Raw genomic sequence first — 23,886 nt, 5'->3', positions numbered from 1 at the left:
GAAGTGGTGTTTTTCTCCCAAGTGTTTCTGATATATGGCGTGGTCATCATGAGCATGGTTCAGTTGGCATTGGACAACGGTGAGAAACAGTTGTGGACTGCCTTGCTGGCCAGTTGCTTGGGGTACTTGCTCCCGCAACCCACGTTGGTGTCGTCGTCGTCATCCACGTTGCCTCCCTCCTCTATTACATCTCCAACCCCCTCTGTATCCAGCCTGGTTCCCTAAGAGAGAGAAAGATGTCAGTGTCTTTGTTTTCCAAGCGGGACTTTTACGTGACCTTACCCAGCGATGCTTCCATAGATGTTCATCCGAACAACAGAGTGTTCAAATCCATTCAACAATCGCCAGAGTGGAAGTTGGCGTCAGTGAACTTATTTTCCGATGACATGGTACAATTTGTCGTTACCCTTCAACCTTCATGTTTGGAACGCATGACCCGGATTTACATCAGAAGCACTCGATGAATCAGGCATCATCAGAGCAGTCAGCGAAAAGGTCATTATTCCAGAAGGAGTGTATTCCAGTCGACAACTGGTCCAGAGACGGAACATCCTGCTTCAACACACCTGTGCATGGCTGTTGGAAAAGCATACAGCTGATGTTTACCAAGCGGATGCTCGAGGCCGTTTCACCGTCGTGGTGAACTACCCCAAAGAAGACCTCCAATTTGAAATGCGTGGCAAAACGCATGTCAACTTTTATGCTCCCACCCCGAAAGACATGTGCAGAGCCCTCACGGGTTCCTCCTGCAGAACCGCAACCCAACCTGACCACGATAGCATCAGGTCTGCCTACACCACCCAAATGGTGTTGCCTGCTCCTTTAGTACGTATGCTGGGATTCATACAGCTCCCCATGGTGGCCAGGTGGGTGTGTTTGACGTCCTCTCGTCGTGGGTGAACAGGAAGCACACCATCTGGCTGGTTTTGATACCGTGTACGTCTACTCGGATGCGGTGGAAGATCAAATCGTCGGGGATACCATGGCTCCCTTACTGATGTATGTCCGCGTGTCGCGCCAGATGATGGAAGACAGTGCCGTGATCAAAACCCCTCAGCACCTACGCTACATGGGATTGCGTCAGGGAACCACGGATGCCATTCAAATCTATTTAATGGATGACGTAGGACGTCTCGTGCCATTCCAGACTGGGAAGACCATCGTGACACTTCATTTCCGTCCCCGTCGTCTGGGTACGTACTGAGAATCAGCATGGTAGGACACCAGTGTATCAGACACCGCGGCGGCAGTACTGGCTCATCGTGCCCGTGGATGGTCTTTTGACGAAGTGATGGAACAGTTTGATCCCTACGATACCCTCGTCAATGAAGAACGTGTAAGACGTTGGTTTCAACCCACACGCCTGACAGACAACAACGCTGGCCATGATCCACAACCCTGCAAAAGGACACAACTTTATCGTTCTGATGTTATGATGTTACAGTTATGATGTTCCGATGTTACAGTTCATACCGTTTGTAAACAAAAGATCAGGGACGCCCCTAATCCTGCCTCTTTTGTCAAAGTGTTCTTGTTAGCGGGGGAAATAAAACGTTTGAAAAATGTCAAACTATCGTTGTTATTGTTGTTGTTTGCATTGAAATGAACCCTTCTTTTGAGAGAGATGGGTGGCCCTAAAAAGGGCCGTTTTTAAGAGTGTACCTCACTCAAGGGACCAGAGCTGGCACCTGCATTGACAGGGATGGATGGCCAGTTTTCGTTTCACCGGGCACTTGCTCCCATGAGTGAGGCGACGGATGTAGGTATCCTTCAGCACGGTACCGCAGTACACGCACTGAAAGGTGCCATTATAATCGATGCTACCGTTGACATAGACGGGCAGGCAGCCATGGCATTGGTGACACTGCCATGCCGGCAAGGGTGGCGAGGACGAGGGTGCCTCCAAAGACATTAACTCTAAGTCCCAGTTCTCCATCCTGTCCATTGTAACACTGCTTCGGCCACCCCCTCTCATGATATATAGGAGAGCTAAGCCAATCAAAGGCCATGACGGCACCACCACCTCACGGTGACGTCACTGGTGCCACGTCACCACCCTCACACGCGACCATGACGTCATTGATACCACGTCATCGACGACACGTCATCGCTGTCTCGTTGCCTGCATATAAACTCCAGCATGGGTCAGTGAGGGCTATCTTGATGCAACATGGACACAAGAAAAGTGGAAGTCATGCGACCCGCACCTTACCGGAAATATTGCGGTAGACAACAATGCTTGCGGTGCAGCCCTACCTTACAAGGGAAGGCTGGTATCAAAATGGAAGAGGCAGCAACAACACCTGCATAACCGGTACTGATACCAACAACAGCAACAGAAGCAGCGGCAGCCCCACCACCACCTACGGCAGCAGACACGGTAGCCCCACCACCACCAACGACGACAGCCACATCGAAAACATTACCAAAATGGTCATCAAAATGGCGACTGATTATCTGTCCTACCTGTTTCAAAGCATATCCCTCGAATCGCTTTGATGTCGTCCCAGGAGCTGACTTTTACATTTGCCTCTACTGTGGAGAAGGCATCATCCAGAGAGAACAACAGCAGCACGATGATGTGTGACCCGGAAAATTTATTTTTCGGGGTCTCCATCTTCTCTGTGAATGTTAACCTGCCTTGTTAACATACCAACGGCCCTTTTCAAGGCCACCCACCTCGCTCGAAAGAAAACCTGAGTGACAAAAGCTTTAACCACACACTTCTCTAGCCACGCCATCGTCCCCCCCTCACCACTCTCCCTCCCTCCCTCCCTCTCCTTCCCTCTCCGTCCCGTCCCGCCTACGCGCCCGAGATCCCGCGAGAGTCCACGAGATCCCGCGAGATCCCACCGGAGGGGACGCCATCTTGAAACGCGTCCGCCATCTTGACCCGGAGATGACGTCATCGTCATGCGCGCGCACACACCGGAACCGGACGTGACATCATCGCCAGGGCGACACTGTACACTACTTACGAAGTTTTCCGAATGCAAATCAAAATACCGGTTTTCGATCAGCGTATCGCAATACGTATCGTTTTCATGTCTGAACTGGTAAATACCGGTAAACCGCTTATATTGCGCAGCCCTAGTACGATTTTCATTCAGTAGTGAGTGATTCCACCACAAAGGGCAGACATTCATTCAGACGACAAGGCATCCTGCGTATGCGTCTCCCAATAAGACTGCCAAGTCCATCCAGCGTAGTTAGCGGCCTTTGATGTTGACGCACACGTCTCCCTATCATGTCCAAGATGTGTTTGATGTGGGAAAGATCAGGGCTCATTGCTGTCCATGGCAAACGATAGATGTTGTGTTGCTGGAGTGATTATTGACGATACATGCACGGTGAGCACGGGCGTTGTCATCCTATAAGACGAAAAGACGACCGAAAAACCTAGCAAATGGGACAACAAAGGGTGTCAGTATGTTGTCCCGGTAGTACTGCCCTGTAACCCTTCCTTGCACAACATGAAGAGGGGTTCGGTCAGTCATAGTGATACCATAACATAGTGAGGAAGTGCCCTACCTCCAAATCGATCGTGTGATCTCACGTTTATGTTGGCGTGGCGTTCATTTTTTTGTCGCCAGACCCGACCACACGTGTCAAGCAAGTCCAAAGTGAATCTAGACTCATATGAAAACATGACACGTGACCAACAACGATACCTCTGTGCCCTACACCTTTCTCTTCTTACAGCCATGTGACGATCAGTCAAGTTTGGCACGACCCGGGCCATCAAGCATACAAGTGAGCTGCATGGAGGCGATTCCTAATCGTCTGACCTGTAACTCGAACACCAGTAGTCTGATACAGATTTGCTGCAATATAGTTGGCTGTTACAGCTCGATTTCTTAAAGCCTGGTTCCGATTGAAACGACCCTGTACTCTTGTTGTTGACCATTTTGGGTTTGCTGGTATCTGTTCCAAAGTTTGCTAATGATTGACTTCGAAACATTGGAAGTATTGGCCACTTCACGCTGGTAGTGCCTGTTTGCAACATGCCAATTGCATGTAAACGTTCATCACGTTGCAGACGCTGATTGCAAATTCAAGCCAAAAATACACTAAGAACTGTGTGATCAACCGATGCAAGATGATTGTCAAAGTTAATGGTCTACAGTTATTTATCGACCTTCTTGAAAACCGTCAAAATCAAGATTGACACTCTATGCACGTGTACGGGGCTACTGCGCTGTGCTCTTCATCTCATGCGTTGTGTTTAGGGGTGGTGATAATGAGAAATGATGGTGCATTCATAAAATGTCTGTTTTTGAAAAGTTTGTAAACGCTTATACTTCCTATCCAAATTGAGTTCAGGTCCCCCTACTTTTTTTAAGAGTATATATATTGCCACACCGAAATGAATTCATATGGAACCTGGATATTTTTTCTTCATATAATGGACTGAAGACACTACAATGATTTATTCTAGATAATTACCATGTTATCTATTGTTATATAGTGTTAACTAATACTCTATTTATTCAAAATCATCCTTTTTCAGAGTGGAAACGCAGGTATAGAGATATGAAAACATTACAGGTAAAGCACTTATTGTGGTACATTTGTTCAGATCAACAGGTATTTAATCACATATTCATTGTGTGAAGACTTGCGTGCCTCGGGTGTGCCAGAAACATATCCGAAATTTGCCCCTGACTGTGCAGGTTTGTTGGCACCCCTGTGGCTTTCCATGTCCAACCAGCTGACCGCCATGATTGAATACTGTTCAAGAGGCTTGAATCTCTTGCACCGTGCACTAGAATACGGTCATATGAATTGTTAAGAAACACGCGACTCTGAAATGGAGAGAAGCAATGTGCAGATTTAAGTCATAGGTTCGAATCCCAAATTGAACGCAGTATAAATACTTTGTTTGTCAGCACCGTTCACTTTTTCATAACTTTAACTGAAAATGTAAACGTCAACAAACAAATACACTTACAATAAACATCAGCGAATGGAATAAGTTAAAATACAGAAAAAAAATATTTTGCCAATAATATACTGACAGTGATCATTTTTTTTTCTTTCAGAAGAAAGTACAAGGGGGCGAGGAGAGGAAACTCTGCTTGAATAGCAAAGACTTCCTGCGTCCAAGCTTGAAACAAATAGATACCAGCATTAATGAGATTAAACATCACTTTGTTCATCAAGGTTGTAAAAAATTACTGATCATAATTATAAATTATGCTATAGCTAACCGTGGAGACGGCTTTCAGTTCATTGTATTACCAAATAAGCCCTTTAACCTCAAAAAGTTTTGTGTGTGTGTGTGTTTCTCTCAGAAGAATCAACTTCAAACTTTATGCTTTTCAATAATGCAAATGATAATAAAAGGATGATGCATGATTAGGAAATACAAATATATCTATACAGTTTAAGAAAGAAAGATGTGAGGAAATATAGAGATAAGGCTCACAACGAATCACAGAATGTTTTTTTTTATGTCAAGTATTCACGTTTTAACAATTTCCTTCTTCTAAACGTCATTAACGTTGGCTATATTTCTGTTTTATTTTTCCAAAACCTTTAAATGTGACAAAATATGGAAGCCAATGGTGCCCCATCCTTAAAATGTGACAGAATATGGAATCAAATGGCGCTTCATCATTAAAATGTGAAGCAATATGGAAACAAATGGTGCTACATCCTTAAAGTCATGGTAGACTGTTCAAAACCAACTAAAACAAGAACACAGACATAAAAAAACTGGTGTCAATCGCCTCATGCTCAAAGCATCAACATTAACGGAAAAGTTTATATGGCAATTAATAACTTCAGATGTCACTGCTTATGTGTTTAGAAGTAATCCTATTCTGTTATTTCAGGTTCAGTAACCAGAGTTCCATCCAGATTAGCTGATATCTGGCGGGATATTAGGGAAGAAGTTCATTCACTTCTGAAGAAAGATGGATTTTTGTTTCATAGAAACATACTAAGTGGTTTGAAAACATGTGGAGAGCTTACTGCTTTTGTGCATGTGTCAGACTCATTAGCTTTAACATTAGATTTCCCAGTCCTACCAAGGGAGGATCGTATGAAATGTGATGTTCTCATACTTATGCCTCATCAACCTATTATAGTGCTGACCCTGCTCGACAGTGACAATAGGACAAGGATTGCTGTAGATTACAACACAGCTGTGGCCACAGAAGTGACATCAAAACTACGCAGATTCACAACTGAAAACGTTAACGTTGTACGTGGAGTTGTGTGCAGGACTGATCTGGTGAATAATGACATGTGGTACATAAAGTTGAGGGAGATTGCAGTCTTATCTTCATCCTTTGTCCCAACATCTTCTTTGTTGATGACTCCATCAAAATACGAACATGTCATGATGGCCTTCTGTGCAGCTGTTGCTGAAACAAAGTCAGTCCTGACAGAGACCGGTGAAGTTGATGACAGTTGTATCAATTTTCTTACCAAAGACCAGTGTTTCTGTTTTCTGGAGAACATGAACAGTAAATATGTCAAACTGAGTTATGGTCCGGGAACTGGAGCGACAACTCTTATGCTGGAAGTGGCGAGGAGACTGAACAGATTGGGGGCAACTCTGCTGGTGTGTAGCTCCAACGAAGAAAGGGACAGACTCAGGTACTGGACTCTTTTACATAAGTTTCGCAGCTCAACAAATACTTTAGACAATATTGACGATATACTTTGAATCATCCTGAACCATTATGATCACTAAATTTTCAAAATAAAACAGAAGCGTTGGGGTAGCCCAGTGGTTAAAGCGGTCGATCGTCACGCCGAAGGTCCGGGTTTGATTCCCCACAATGTGTGAAGTAAATGTGTGGGTAAAATGTGTGAAGCCCATTCCTGGTGTCCCCTGATGTGATATTGCTGAAATTATGCTCAAAGCGGTGTAAAACTAAACTCATTCAATGAAAGTAATGCACAGCATAACATGGTATGCCCAGCACTGAGGAAATGTTACATAATCTTTGCAGGTCTGTATACCCATCAACCATGTCATTAGATGATATGTCGGAATGGGACATTTCCAACTTTGAACATGTCGTTCATGAAACTAACAGTCTACCATTTAAACCAAGTGGTCGACAATGGTGCTTTCAAAGAGGTAATGTATCATATTTAAGAAATACAGTTCGCTCTACCCCCATGTATAGTGTAAGAAAGTACAGTTTTGAAGTATTAAAGTTAAAGCCAGAGAACGCTTGCGGAGACGTATCCTTCAGGTGATCCTCAAACCTATGGTCGGTTCGGCCTAATTATGGTCTTAGGTTTGTCAGTATAGTCTCAGTGTTCATGGGTTTCGTCAAATTAGTAAGGGTCTGAGTACATCGCCGTGGGCTTCCCTCCCACAAGAAGTTTGCATGATATAACTGAAATAACGTTCAAGGTTAAATCTGTTCACAGCTAAATCTCAACCTCATCCACTCTTTCTTATAGTTAAGATATTATTCCCCTCTTTAGCATTAGTGCAACCAATCAAAAAGTCCGGTTAAATCCGTTTGATAAACTCCATTCGAAAAAAGGGTTACAGTAATATATCCTCTCATGCATTTTGATATTCTGTACAATGTATAACGCCATGGTAGCTCATCAAGAGACGGTTTTTTTCCAGATACACGGCAGATGTCTGAAGATTCAGCAACCACGAATGTACGTCATACGTAATTGACTTATACTGACGTATCAAAGAAAGTACACACCTGATGCTTTGGGAAATATTTTGAAAAGTCATAAACATTGCCAAAACACCACATATATCGTACCAAGTTACGACGTTGGTTTTACGGCGGTGTTTTTTTTGTTTTGTTTTTTTAGGAATATAATCCCCTGGCACCATATGTATAGTTTCTTTTGTACGTCAGTGTATTTTTGTTCTTTCAAATATGGTAAAAGAGGGCCGTGCCAAATCTTTGGCTTATACCAGGCTAGGAAGATATGATATTATTTCATATTACAAACACTTAATTTCTAGAACGAAAGTGCAGATTATCTAATAGTAATATATTAATGTGAATATATAATGCGCCTTTTGCATGTACAACACACGATCTGATTATCATTACCCCGGATAGCCCAAGCTGCCCATGAGGCGTTAGAAGGTTAATAGTCACATGACTTATCCCACCGGGTATCTATTTTCTGCTGCCTAAGATGAGACCCCATGTGCACGTTGTGTTCTCCAGATATATACCGTTTTTTCACTGTTGTTACTGTTTTAGGCACTGGCACCAACAGAGATTGAGAAAGCCATTCTCCGTCCACGTTTCAAACAGACAGAAACCGTGCTTGCTGACATTCACCGCTATTACATGTTCAAAGGTATGTTACTTATGGTACATGGAATGGAGATTCGTGGGGAAAGGTAATTACTTCGACACATTTCTGAAGGAAATATAAACTCACATCTTAAAAATTAAATTTTGACATTTCTCCTGAATAATATGATAATACACGCGTTACCAACTGTGTGAAATGAATTTGATATTTGTTTTAACTAATGCATTTTTATGATAAATTGACGTGCATTCTCTCATCGCTAACCCATGCTTGTTGTAAGAAGCGACTTATGGGATCGGGCAGTCACATGTCACCGTATCCCAATTGCGTAGATCGATGCTCATGATGTTGATCACTGGGTTGTCTGGTCCAAACACGATTAATTACAGACCACCGCCATATATCTCGAATATTGCTGAGTGTGGCGTAGAACTAAACTCACTCTCATCGGTTTTGTTCTTGACCGAAAGTAATAATTACCGGAGGTTGGGGTGGCGGGTGGGGGCGCGATGGGGGTAGCCTAGTGCTTAAAGCGTTCGCTCCCACTCGAGTTCGATTACCCACATGGGTACAATGTGTGAAGCCCATTTCTGGTGTCCCCCGACGTGATATTGCTGGAATATTGCTAAAAGCGGCGTAAAACCAAACTCACTCACTCATTACCGGAGGTTAGTTTGTGTTTCAAGATACAACTCCGTGTTTCTGGCACCAGAGACAAATGTCTTTGGTTATGAGTGCTTAATGGTTAATGATTGTGTATTTTACTGTCCGAAAATGATACTGGTTGCACCATTTGCTTCTTTATGATCATGGGCACAATGTGTGAAGCCCATTTCTGGTGTCCCCCGCCGTGATGTTGCTGGAATATTGCTAAAAGCGGCGTAAAACCAAACTCAGTCAGTCAGTCAGTCTTTATGATCAGTTATCATACCTACATTTTACATTTATAGGAGATGTCAACATTGTCCCAACAAAACTTCCTCCCAATCTTATGGACATCAAACAAAAGCTGTTTTCGCTGTTGGAGACAAACGGACCGCTGTATAATCAGTGTCTTGTGGATGGAGTGAGTGTGGGTGCATGCTGTGACACTACCTGTTTTGTGCATTTGTCAGAATCTCTGGCAGTGTCATTAGACTTTCCTGTGTTACAGAGACAAGGCCAAATGACATGTGACATATTTCTAGCAATGCCCCAACAGCCACTCGTTGTGTTAACAGTGGTACCACAGGGCAATAGAACAAAGGAGAACATACGAAACTATAACACTTCCGTTGCAAGGGAGGTAACTGCAGACTTACGTCGGTTTACCAAAGAATCTATTAACTTAGTGCATGGAGTTATCTGTACCCGTGACCTGAAAGACCAGGATGTGTTTTTTGCAAAGTTACAGACAATGACTAGCAGATGTTCATCCTTTGTACCCAACTCTTCTTCCAAATACGAACACATTATGATGGCGTTTTGGGCCGCTGTTGCTGAGACAGAGAGTGGATGTGATGACGGTGATGCAAATTATCCGACATTTCTGAAAAAAGAACAGTGCATTTTTCTCTTGGAGAATATGAACAGTAAAAAGGTCGAGGTGACATGCGAGTGTGATGAAGAAGCCAGCACTATGATGCTTGCAGTGGCCCGGAGACTGAACCGACTTGGTGACACTCTTCTAGTGTGCAAATCCAAAGAAGAGAAGGACAGACTCAGGTGCATTAAGATTAAAAACAATAGCCCCCGGTCCCATTTCACAAAGCTGTCATCGCGGTGCGACTGCCGTACCTCCTATACTTGACGTACACTTACGACAGGCGTAGCTGCTATACTTTGACACAGACTTACGACAGGCGTAGCTCCTATACTTTGATATACACTTACGACAGGCGTAGCTCCTATACTTTGACGTACACTTACGACAGGCGTAGCTCCTATACTTTGACACAGACTTACAACAGGCGTAGATCCTATACTTTGACATAGACTTACGACAGTCGTAGTTCTATACTTTGACACAGACTTACGACAGTCGTAGTTCTATACTTTGACATAGACTTACGACAGTCGTAGTTCTATACTTTGACACAGACGTACCACAGTCGTAGTTCTATAGTTTGACACAGACTTACGACAGTCGTAGTTCTATACTTTGACATAGACTTACGGCAGTCGTAGTTCTATACTTTGACACAGACTTACGACAGTCGTTGCTCTATATTTTGACACAGACTTACGACAGTCGCTGCTCTATACTTTGACACAGACTTACGACAGTCGTAGTTCTATAGTTTGACATAGACTTACGACAGTCGTTGCTCTATACTTTGACACAGACTTACGACAGTCGTAGTTCTATACTTTGACATAGACTTACGACAGTCGTAGTTCTATACTTTGACACAGACGTACCACAGTCGTAGTTCTATAGTTTGACACAGACTTACGACAGTCGTAGTTCTATACTTTGACATAGACTTACGGCAGTCGTAGTTGTATACTTTGACACAGACTTACGACAGTCGTTGCTCTATATTTTGACACAGACTTACGACAGTCGTTGCTCTATACTTTGACACAGACTTACGACAGTCGTAGTTCTATAGTTTGACATAGACTTACGGCAGTCGTAGTTCCATACTTTGACATAGACTTACGACAGTCGCTGCTCCATACTTTGACACAGACTTACGACAGTCGTAGTTCTATACTTTGACATAAACTTACGACAGTCGTAGTTCTATACTTTGACATAAACTTACGACAGTCGTAGTTCTATACTTTGACATAGACTTACGACAGTCGTTGCTCCATACTTTAACAAAGACTTACGACAGTCGTTGCTCCATACTTTGACACAGACTTACGACAGGCGTAGCTGCTATACTTTGACACAGACTTACGACAGGCGTAGCTCCTATACTTTGATATACACTTACGACAGGCGTAGCTCCTATACTTTGACGTACACTTACGACAGGCGTAGCTCCTATACTTTGACACAGACTTACAACAGGCGTAGATCCTATACTTTGACATAGACTTACGACAGTCGTAGTTCTATACTTTGACACAGACTTACGACAGTCGTAGTTCTATACTTTGACATAGACTTACGACAGTCGTAGTTCTATACTTTGACACAGACGTACCACAGTCGTAGTTCTATAGTTTGACACAGACTTACGACAGTCGTAGTTCTATACTTTGACATAGACTTACGGCAGTCGTAGTTCTATACTTTGACACAGACTTACGACAGTCGTTGCTCTATATTTTGACACAGACTTACGACAGTCGCTGCTCTATACTTTGACACAGACTTACGACAGTCGTAGTTCTATAGTTTGACATAGACTTACGACAGTCGTTGCTCTATACTTTGACACAGACTTACGACAGTCGTAGTTCTATACTTTGACATAGACTTACGACAGTCGTAGTTCTATACTTTGACACAGACGTACCACAGTCGTAGTTCTATAGTTTGACACAGACTTACGACAGTCGTAGTTCTATACTTTGACATAGACTTACGACAGTCGTAGTTGTATACTTTGACACAGACTTACGACAGTCGTTGCTCTATATTTTGACACAGACTTACGACAGTCGTTGCTCTATACTTTGACACAGACTTACGACAGTCGTAGTTCTATAGTTTGACATAGACTTACGGCAGTCGTAGTTCCATACTTTGACATAGACTTACGACAGTCGCTGCTCCATACTTTGACACAGACTTACGACAGTCGTAGTTCTATACTTTGACATAAACTTACGACAGTCGTAGTTCTATACTTTGACATAAACTTACGACAGTCGTAGTTCTATACTTTGACATAGACTTACGACAGTCGTTGCTCTATACTTTGACACAGACTTACGACAGTCGTAGTTCTATACTTTGACAAAGACTTACGACAGTCGTAGTTCTATACTTTGACATAACCTTACGACAGTCGTAGTTCTATACTTTGACAAAGACTTACGACAGTCGTTGCTCCATACTTTGACACAGACTTACGACAGTCGTAGTTCTATACTTTGACATAGACTTACGACAGTCGTAGTTCTATACTTTGACATTAACTTACGACAGTCGTAGTTCTATACTTTGACATAAACTTACGACAGTCGTAGTTCTATAGTTTGACATAGACTTACGACAGTCGTTGCTCCATACTTTTACTAAGACTTACGACAGTCGTTGCTCCATACTTTGACACAGACTTACGACATGCGTAGTTCTATACTTTGACATAGACTTACGACAGTCGTTGCTCCATACTTTGACATAGACTTACGACAGTCGTTGCTCCATACTTTGACACAGACTTACGACAGTCGTTGCTCCATACTTTGACACAGACTTACGACAGTCGTAGTTCTATACTTTGACATAGACTTACGACAGTCGTTGCTCCATACTTTGACATAGACGTACGACAGTCGTTGCTCCATACTTTGACACAGACTTACGACAGTCGTAGTTCTATACTTTGACATAAACTTACGACAGTCGTAGTTCTATACTTTGACATAAACTTACGACAGTCGTTGCTCTATAGTTTGACATAGACTTACGACAGTCGTTGCTCCATACTTTGACACAGACTTACGGCAGTCGTAGTTCTATACTTTGACATAGACTTACGACAGTCGTAGTTCTATACTTTGACATAAACTTACGACAGTCGTAGTTCTATACTTTGACATAAACTTACGACAGTCGTAGTTCTATACTTTGACATAGACTTACGACAGTCGTTGCTCCATACTTTGACATAAACTTACGACAGTCGTAGTTCTATACTTTGACATAGACTTACGACAGTCGTTGCTCTATACGTTGACACAGACTTACGACAGTCGTAGTTCTATACTTTGACATAGACTTACGACAGTCGTAGTTCTATACTTTGACATAAACTTACGACAGTCGTTGCTCTATAGTTTGACATAGACTTACGACAGTCGTAGCTCCATACTTTGACACAGACTTACGACAGTCGTAGTTCTATACTTTGACATAGACTTACGAAAGTCGTAGTTCTATACTTTGACATAAACTTACGACAGTCGTAGTTCTATACTTTGACATAAACTTACGACAGTCGTAGTTCTATACTTTGACATAGACTTACGACAGTCGTTGCTCCATACTTTGACATAAACTTACGACAGTCGTAGTTATATACTTTGACATAGACTTACGACAGTCGTAGTTCTATAGTTTGAGATAGACTTACGACAGTCGTAGTTCTATACTTTGACATAAACTTACGACAGTCGTAGTTCTATATTTTGACATAGACTTACGACAGTCGTAGTTCTATACTTTGACACAGACTTGCGACAGGCGTAGCTCCTATACTTTAACACAGACTTACGACAGTCGTTGCTCCATACTTTAACACAGACTTAAGACAGTCTTAGTTCTATACTTTGACACAGACTCACGACAGGCGTAGCTCCTATACTTTGACACAGACTTACGACAGTCGTAGTTCTATACTTTGACATAAACTTACGACAGTCGTTGCTCCATTCTTTGACATAGACTTACGACAGTCGTAGTTCTATACTTTGACATAAACTTACGACAGTCGTTGCTCTATGCTTTGACACAGACTTACGACAGTCGTTGCTCCATACTTTGACATAAACTTACGACAGTCGTAGTTCTATACTTTGACATAGACTTACGACAGTCCTTGCTCTATACTTTGACATAGACGTACGACAGGCGTAGCTCCTATACTCTGACATAGACATACGACTGTCGTACCTCCTACGCTGTAACATAGACTTACGACTGTTGTACATCCTATACTTTGACATAGATTTACGACCGTCGTTGCTCCTATACTTTGACCTAGATTTACGACCGTCGTACCTCCTATACTTTGACATAGACTTACGACAGGCGTAGCGTTACGATACCTTTGTTAAAAGGGGACCACACGAGTACTGTTAACTTCTTATGAAAGTGTCATTGTGCTTATAATTGAAGGTGTGGTGGGGTAGCCTAGTGGTTACTTATAATTTTGTTTGTAAACTGTTAATCAATAATACCTTCAAGAACTAATACGGTTTAACATTGCAGATCCGTACACAGGTGGACAATATCGTTACATGACGTGTGTAGAGTTGACCTGTCACTCTTTGAAAATATTGTCTCTGATGCACATGTCTTGCCGATTGAACCTACAGGTCGAAGATGGCTATTCAAAACGGGTATGTTTACATGACATGATCCTTTATAGTGAAGCCACACACATAGACAGATTAAATAATAATTATGTTTATATATCCTAAAATTTGTATACAAATATTCTAATCCCATTTTGCATATTTTTTTCAGATGAACACGTTTGTTTTCATTTACAATCATTTTCATTTTCATCACACAATCTTATAAAAACAGAAACCAAACTCAATCTAATAAATATAGCTGCGAGCAGCGATGAGGGCTCCTTTGGTTTGATACAATCTAGCCACTTGTACCTGTGATGTAGATGTTGAAAGTAGTAATGGCGACTGTTAATAGGGATCATATCACTGCCAGTAATGGGAAATTCGTCATTCGTTAACTTTGAATTCATATGGTCCAGGGTTAGATGGGTTAGATACATAGGATTGTGTAGTATTGTGTGGATAATGACACTTTCGATGTAACTTCTTACATTGGCAAAACATCTAGGCCAGCAAACACCAGAGTGAAAGAGCACCAGGCATCAACAAACAAATTCGACAACAAATCAGCTATCTCAGAAGACATTCAGACCAACCTCAATCACCGAATCAACTGGACAGAATACACAATCCTGGCAAACAATCTGGCTTTACCAAACGGATATTAACTTATGCCATCCACGTCAAACGAAACCGACCCCTGATCAAGATTATTTCATCCCCTCAGCATACGACGAACTCATCAACCAGCCCTAACTGCTTGGATAACTTGTATAAACATGTCCAACCTCTCCTGCTCTGTACATCCCACTGGCTTTTAAATGTAATCCATTGTCACTGGCTTCTACATGTAAGCCTTTATCATCACATTGTTTCTGTACTTTCCAATTAACTTCTTGTTCTTGTTATTATTTACTGTACATTTGATACATGCTATTTCATTTACCTCGAACAAGCATGAACAACATATGTACCAAACGGTGTTACTATCCACATGCAGCATACAACATCAGCAAACGTTTGGGACACATACTGCTAACTTTCATCGTGCACCGATAGCAACTGTAGTGTGGAAAATATAGTCATTTGACCCTCTGTTGTGTTTGGAGATACATTACTGAAATCGGCAGATATGATCAGAACTAACAGCCTACATGTGCAGGTAAATATTAGTCGAAATCGGACGGTTGGTTTCAGAGTTAGGGGTGTTTGAAACGTATTTCAGGGCTATAAATCGTCCAAAACAGAGCCAGAACACGTTTTTGACAGGCGAGCGGATCTTCCAAATACAGCCGAGGTCGCGGGTTCATGTACCTTTTAAGAAGTTCCGGAGAAGAAAGAGTTCCCTCTTTGACAGGCTGTAGCTCCGTTGTCCTTAGGTCTACGGTTAAAACAATTAGTGTTCTGGAATCGCCAGGACTTCAGCTATCAGATACACACATGACATACGGACGTCAAAAATGTGAAATTTCCTTAATCGGACCTGCTCCAGAAACTTGGTAGTCATCGGACTTGTAGTTTCGGAGATTATTGCTTTGGAAATTGAAAATTTTTAATTAATTTTGAATTATCTCCCTTTGCTATTGGGCCTAGAGACTTGAGATTTTTGCAGAAACAACTTCGGCACTGTCGGCACCTTGGTGATTTTTTTCAAGCGATTCTGTCCAGCGGTGCTTTTTGTAGGACTGGTACAAAATACGGCGGAATAATAAATAATAAAAACATTAACGATTCCAATAGGTCTCCTGCCTTGTGGCAAGGAGCCCTAATAAGCGCTATTGTTGTTGCATGATAATACTTCTCTCTCTACTCTTCGTGTGCGTCTTTTGGGTGTTAACATCAAATGATAAGAGTCAATGCTTGCTTCTTGTTCAATGGGGTGGTGGGGTAGCCTTGTGGTTAATGCGTCCGCTCGTCACGCTGAAGCATCAGCAGAATGGGTGAAACCCATTTCTGGTGACCCCGCTGTGATATTGCTGGAATATTACTAAAGGCGTCGTAAAAGCATACTCACTCACCCACTCACTCACTCAACAAACTTGGCGTTGCCCTGCCATAAGAATGGGATGAAATTTACCAAGTTGACATGTTACGTTTGGTGAGGAATTTTAATTTTCATGGCCAATCATCTAACAAAATCTATGGTCATCTCACGTCGTACGACTAAAGCAAATCTCAGTCAGATGTCGAATCTCAGACACTGATAAAGTGTCTTCATTGAAGGTATAACACATTAACCCTAAACAGTACACTTGGGGTCCATGCGGACCCCAGCGGTATGCATTCTCTATTTTTATCTAAACGACTGATCATATTTGGTTGATATATTATGTAGTTGTCACTTATCGTATAGTCATTACACACACAAAGTATCGTTGTGCTGACCTCTCTTACAAGAATATTAATTTGAAAAGTTATTTGGGGTCCACGCGGACCCCAGCAGATATTGTCAAACGTGTGTACGTTTTTCAGGTACTGTCACATGCTTAACTGCAATTTTCTTCAACCTCCAACATATTGCATCCTACCATTACATTCATAGACAACAACAGCTTTGATTTCACAATAAAATTAATTGGTTTTATATTTGATATAGTATGAAACCAAGATGGCAAGAAATCAAGCGCGGTACACAACTGCTCAGGCTCTACGTATGATTGTTTAAAGTGACACCGACCCTTCAGATTTGGACAATTCTGATTTTGATGATGATGATGATTGCATGGTTTGGTCTATTGATAATTCTGAAAGTGAGGATCATGTTACTGGCCTGGAGTCTGATGGAAGTATTTCAGATAGTATTTCAGGTGAGGGTAGGAGGGTGGTAGAAGAACACCAGGATGTACGAAATTTATCTGGCACAGATGGTGAAGATAGAGCAGAAATAGAAAGAGATAGTCCAGACGAGGAAAATGGAGGAAGAACAACGATTAGAGGAAGAAGAGGGGGCAGGGGAAGAAGATGAGGAAAAGGACGAGGACCAAGAGGGCGAGGACGAGGACCAAGAGGGCGGGGACGAGGAAGAGGACGCAGAAATACTGTAGATCCAGACCACCCACGTGAGGATGCAGACAATCATGCTATTCTTCAACAACAACGTTACAATTTAAGACCCAACCAAGAACAACGAGAACAAGTGATCAGCGGTAGAAATGGGAAACAATGGAATCTTGCTCAACCGGCAATCCACAGGAGAGGTCCTCAGGACATCATACGAAACCCTGCTGGTGTTACAGCAGAAGGCATGGTCGATAATATCAAGAATGCTTTTGAGCTGTACCTGACAGATGTGATCCTTGATATTATCATGCGAGAGACAAACAGGGAAGCTACTCGCGTGTATCGACAATGGAACGCAGATCATCCCCATCAGCAATAGACATGGAAACCTCTGCATCTGACTGAACTGAAAGCATTTTTTGGTCTGTTGATCTTGGCTGGCGTTTATCATTCAGCACATGAATCTTTGGAGGAACTGTGGAAGGCAAAGACTGGACGGCCTGGACGGTTATCCGGGGTAATAATAATCAGATTGTAACGCTTTGAGCATGCCCCTCCTCGGTGTGGAATGCCATTATTATTTTCGTGCTACCGTGACTCTCAATAGATTCAAGGCTATTCTGCGCTTCCTTAGATTTGATAACAAAGCCACAAGACCAGAACGCAGGGCTCAAGATAAACTAGCTGCCATCAGAGATGTGTGGACGATGTTCATAGCTCAACTTCCCAAGTTTTACATACCAGGTTCTGATCTCACTGTGGCTGAACAACTTGTTCCCTTCCGTTGAAGATGCCCATTCCGCCAGTACATAAAGAGCAAGCCAGCAAAGTATGGAATACAAATCTGGTGGAACTGTGATGCTGTCTGCAGCTATCCCGTCAATGGCCAAGTTTACTTGGGAAGGCAAGCTGGCCAACCAAGAGAAGTAAATCAAGGAGCACGTGTAGTGAAGGAGATGGTTCAACAATGGAATGGGACAGGACGGAATGTCAACGCTGACAATCTCTTTACCAGTGTGTCTTTAGGGGAGGATCTGTTAGCTCATCACTTGACCTATGTTGGAACAATCCGGAAAAACAAGCCAGATATCCCTCCTGAGATGCAGCCAAGTCATAGAAGACCTGAACATTCCCCCGTCCTTGGATTTGCGGATCAGCTAACATTGGTTTCTTATGTGCCAAAGAGAAACAAATCATGCTTTCTTCCATGCACCATGACCAATCTACTCAAGGTGAGCTTCACAAACCAGAAATCATAACTGACTACAATGCTCACAAAGGAAGTGTTGACAATATGGATCATTTGGCTGGAATCTACTCGGTAAAACGTAAAAGCATCAGATGGCCTTTGGTTCTCTTCTACAACATTGCGGATGTTGCTGGAATAGCGTCCTATGAAGTATGGCTCTGCAATTACCCAAATTACCTCTTCCTGCAGGATCTGGGTTCAGCTCTCGTAAATGACATTCTTCAACAACGTCTTCAAAACCCCAGGGCATTGCAAAAGGGTGTGAAATCTGCATTTGTGGATCTCGGTATGCTCGACATTAGACGGAATGCAGCTGAAAAACCACCGGCTGCGAAGAAGCGATGCTACCTTTGTCCTAGGACAGCTGACCGCAAAGTTCGTCAATGCTGTGCAAACTGTGGCAACAACGTCTGCAAAAAAACATTCTTCCGAGAGTGTTTGTTGTGACGAATGTGTCTAAATGATGTCAAATTATGCACTGTTCTGTGATAACAAATTCCAAATGGTGTCGAAGTGGTTCTGAGGTTGAAAGTTACTTTTTGTTTCAAGTTTTAATGATGGGGTCCAGCTGGGCCCCCGAGCTCTAGATGTTAACTTTGTAGAAATACTACAACTTAATGCATAGCAACTGCAACTTTTCTTTATTTTTTTCTATTGTTCTGTCATAAAGAGCCAATATGACAATGCTCATTTCAAGACTTTAGAGAAATGCAATTTTAATGCGAAAGCATAAAAAGTCAAGTTTTATTTATGTTCTTTTTCTTGGTATATTGTCCTGAAAATAGAACATTTTATACACTAAAACCTTTTAGGCTGTTTAGTGGTGGTATTCCATAAAATCAGGGAAGTACTTCATTGAAATTTAGACTGAAATGGTGAAAGCAGATATAAAAGATGTTCAAACCCCAGGTTGACAGATTAGTCAGTCTGGAAACGTGGCCTGATGAAGGTTAATGGTTGTGACACTTTTTATTGAATAACCCCTACGTTTTATTAGCATATATCATCCTTCGATTATGCAGATGGCACCATGAAAGATATCCATGTTAGGGACCGTTCACAATCTATGGCTAGGTGAGTGATGATGGTCATGTAGATTTTGAACAAAATGGGTGACCCCCCCCCCCCTTAAAATCATCACCACACCCCCTTTTATCTCTCTCTCTCTCTCTCTCTCCTCTCTCTCTCTCTCTCTCTCTCTCTCTCTCTCTCTCTCTCTCTCTCTCTCTCTCTCTCTCTCTCTCTCTCTCTCTCTCTCTCTCTCTCTCTCTCCTAGATACGCCGGAGATGAATAACGAACTACATCTCTGTCATGATTATTGTATATTTACATATGAACGTACATTGAGGGCCTGTAATTGTTAATGAAAGCAACAAAACCTTTTCCACAACCACAAGAAACATCTGCCAAGAGAACAGTCCATTATACGATTTTTAATATATCATAAGCATATGTTTGTGAATCACTATCAAACAGGCAAACAGATGGAGCAGGTGTCCGCGAAAAGATGGGCACATCATGTGGCACCTGTTATAAACATATGCAATGTCGAGTCAAATGATCATGCATAAACATAGTGTTTTATTTCTACAACACAGTTTCTGGTAGCGCCAGAGAACTGAAAGCCAGATTAGAGACAGCAGAAAAGGTATTTCTTCCAATATACCATTCTCAGTATTCTCTGTGTATAGCTGCAGACTTAATTCCTCACCATATATTACATGATGTATTGTCAGTTTTTATAAAGCCTAAATGACCCGTGAAGATCCGGGTTAGAATTGATCTTCAGTAACCCATGCAAGTCGTAAGAGGCGACTAACGGGATCGGGTGGTCAGGCTCTCTGACTTGGTTGACACATGTCATCGTATCCAAATTGCGCAGATCGATGGTCATGCTGTTGATCACTGGATTGTCTGGTCCAGACTCGAATATTTACAGACAGCCGCCATATAGCTGGAATATTACTGAGTGCAGCGTTAAACAACAAACCAAACCAACTAAAACCTAAACACACTTAAACATGAAGTGGTATCGACCAACAAGATATTGTCATTTGTAGACATTGTCAACATAGTCATGTGATATCACCATCAGAATGTTAGTTACAAGCAGTATGCCATCGTGTTCCGAAGACCTGTACTGTCAATGTGACTATACCTGTAGATTTCAGTCCAACTGTTACTATCAAATTATAAACATATTTTTAATTCGTATTTCTTACTTACTGTTAACATGGCTTTACTATTGCGAAACAAAATCGTATATTGTTGATATTTTTCACACTAGACTTGTCGTGAAACTATTGAGATCAGGTTTTGTGTCGTGTTTTCAAATATTGTTATACATTCCATGCAGGAGGTGCAAGAGTTGGGGAGACAGATTACCAGTTTGGAAAATGGTATGGCCTTAGTCAACTAAAATGACTTTTTTTGGATAATTTTATTTTACTTTACTTCAACTCCCCTCGATGGCATAGACAATCTAAGATATTGTGATATCAATCATCTTTGATGTCGTATCGTGGTCCCAAAATTCTGTTTGTTGAATTTACAAATTCGATATAAGTAATTATTGATAAATGCATTGACATAATCATAATATTTCGTGATTCCACATTACGAAAATAGTGAATAGTATGTTCCTTTGTCGTCTTCTATATGGACATTAAATATTTGGTTGCTGTTCTTCCAGTATTACTTTATCACCTTTCAGATGAATGGAAGGAGCAGATGGAATACCTATTTTTGGAGGTTGATGTTCTGAAGTTATGTCCACTGCTGCACACATTCCATACCGTAAGTCAGTGGCTCAAATGTTGATGCTTATCGAATGATGTAAAGTTTGTTTGTTGTTTAACGCCGCACTCAACAATATACCAGCTATATGGCGGCGGTCTTTAAATAATCGAGTCTGGACCAGACACTCCAGTGATCAACAGCATGAGCATTGGGATACGCAAATGGGATACGATGACATGTTTCAACCAGGTCAGGGAGCCTGACCACCCGATCCCGTTAGTCGCCTCTTACGACAAGCATGGGTTACTGAAGATCAATTCTAACCCGGATCTTCACGGGTCGTATTGAGAAAACAGCAGGAAGGGCTTTAGATGGAAAAGGAATTTCAGTGTACGACAAGCATGGGTAGTTGAAGACCAGTTCTAACCCGGATCTTCAGGGGTCGAATGATGTAAAGATCCAGTGAGACATTTCAAGGAAAAACCTATGGATGCAAACAGTAATTAAATACCGTTTGTGTAGTGTAGACAGTCCATTTTCTCCAAAATAGCATGAAAATTTTGGTTTCATTATTGCCGCTCCTTGAAATATGATTTTGCCAGTAAGAAACATACTTCACATTTTGATCGCTCTTTTCAGAAAAACATACTGACAAATTGTATGAATGGGGCGTCATCGACAAAAGAAGACATGTCACGTGAGTGCCACTGCGTTTTTGATAATTGAGTGAGTGAGTGAGTTATTATTTAACGTCACATCGGCAATATTTCAGCCATATTTTGATAATTGATAACTACCATGCAATTGGTAACAGAACTTCACGTTCTGTGTATGTAAAACCGACATACTTCTGGAAAGTGAGTGAGTTTAGTTTTACGCAGTATTCAGCAATATTCCAGGTATATGGCGGTGGTCTATATATACATAATCGAGTCTGGACCAGACAATCCAGTGGTCCACATCATGAGCATCGATCTACGCTACTTTTGGAAAGATAATTACATGCTGATTTTACAGCACAACAACCTCAGGAGAGGCTGATGGGTGATGACGAACTGAAGGAGAAAGAGCTTGAGAAGAGAATCAGTCAGAAGGAGGAACTGTTTCATTTCCTCAGAATGGTAAGCGTACAAGAGATTCATTTATGCAATCTGATAGATTTTGAAGACAAATTATACATCACAGCATATATGCCTCTCATTTTGTTACATGGACAGTAGGTCGGTGGGGTAGCCTAGTGGTTAAAGCGGTCGCTCATCACGCGAAAGGCACGGGTTCGATTCCCAACATGGGTACAATGTGTGAAGCCCATTTCTAGTGTCCCCCGCCGTGATATTGCTAAAAGCGACGTAAAAGTAAACTCAATGACGCACACTCCACAGACAGTAAAAGTAGCCATGGCTAATGTCATGTGCATGGTGACATAGATGTTTTTGGTCCAGCCATGTAAGGGGATGCAATTAGTTGTGCAAAGTTGCCGCCCTTAGCCAGAGCAGGTTCTACTGGATTGTTATGATTACCCCGATTCAGCCTGAGTCTGCTGCTCTACGCTTCGACACTGAGTGACACTGAGTGTCGAGGCGTAGCGCAACAGACCCCAGGAACCAGGCAGTACCCGACTGTGACCTGGGATCTGTCATCAGTCTACACCTGGATTTCAACTATATATTTTGTTATTGGTCTAAACTTGTACAAAGTAAATGTTAAAAGGGTGGTGCTCATTGTATATTAAATGTCATCATATTAACTTTGTGAAACACATTCTGCATAATCTGTGTTTCACGAATATATGGCAAGCCCACAACAGTTTCTCCACGCTTAAAAGACAGGATCGGTAAAAAAATATTATGCGCAAATTTGGATAATATGTCCACATGTTTATGAATGTATTCGTTTGTCAGTCCTCCGAATGCCATACATACGTACACACACATATTCACGCACGCGCATACATTGTTCACTGTATTGTATTTACAACAGGAGTGACTCGCTCGGGAAATATCATTTTTCCGGCACGAGTGTTGTAAATACATTATGACATCTACGCGAGTGTGTTAATGTTTTTATTATCCCCTACTCTTCAGAAGGCTTTAATTACAAATAACTGTGTTCTACCGACAGTTCCAATGTTGAAGGAGATCAAAATATAGCCTGGGAGCGTATGAATACAAATACGACAAGTCGCTGCGCACTGACAGGAACTGTTGTAGGAGTAAAAATCTAGCGCCAATTTATAACAGTCAAATTCTGACAAATACATGATGTAAAACGTAACAAATTAAAAAAATGTGATATGTGCTAGTTTTTAGTGAAAGTAGTGTTTATTAATGCTGATAAATGTGTAAGAAAGTAGAGTAACTGAAGTTGTATTAAACATCGTATTCGTAGTCCCGCCTTCCGATGTCACGTGATTGTCTCAACCGGCCAATGAAATCTAGGCTTT

At 41.9% G+C, this 23,886-nt stretch overlaps 1 protein-coding gene and 1 long non-coding RNA gene across 3 annotated transcripts in view; one reads left to right on the top strand and one right to left on the bottom strand.

Moving 5' to 3' along the window:
- Positions 1-6,606, top strand: part of LOC124281101 — a 48,064-nt gene extending 41,458 nt beyond the window's left edge. The window contains exons 4-6 of one of the 2 annotated variants that reach the window (XM_046717116.1): positions 4,511-4,548; positions 5,046-5,163; positions 5,838-6,606. In XM_046717116.1, coding sequence (XP_046573072.1) covers positions 4,511-4,529 — 19 coding nt within the window. In that variant the 3' untranslated portion in view covers positions 4,530-4,548; positions 5,046-5,163; positions 5,838-6,606. Of the gene's footprint in view, positions 1-4,510; positions 4,549-5,042; positions 5,164-5,837 lie in introns of both variants that reach the window. The other variant, XM_046717115.1, reaches the window with a different exon arrangement.
- Positions 6,607-6,846: 240 nt separating this feature from the next.
- On the bottom strand, positions 6,847-23,551 carry LOC124281102. Its single transcript, XR_006899844.1, has 3 exons — positions 23,431-23,551; positions 23,246-23,253; positions 6,847-6,858 (listed from the first exon to the last, which is right to left on the bottom strand). It is a non-coding gene; the product is annotated as an uncharacterized LOC124281102 (long non-coding RNA).
- Positions 23,552-23,886: the final 335 nt, after the last annotated feature.

Source organism: Haliotis rubra, unplaced genomic scaffold (assembly GCF_003918875.1).
Source record: "Haliotis rubra isolate DU_JTF1 unplaced genomic scaffold, ASM391887v1 Scf28, whole genome shotgun sequence".
NCBI classification, from domain to species: Eukaryota; Metazoa; Mollusca; class Gastropoda; order Lepetellida; family Haliotidae; genus Haliotis; species Haliotis rubra.
The sequence above is the reverse complement of the archived record's forward strand: the minus strand, read 5'-3'. Positions and strand labels throughout refer to the sequence as shown.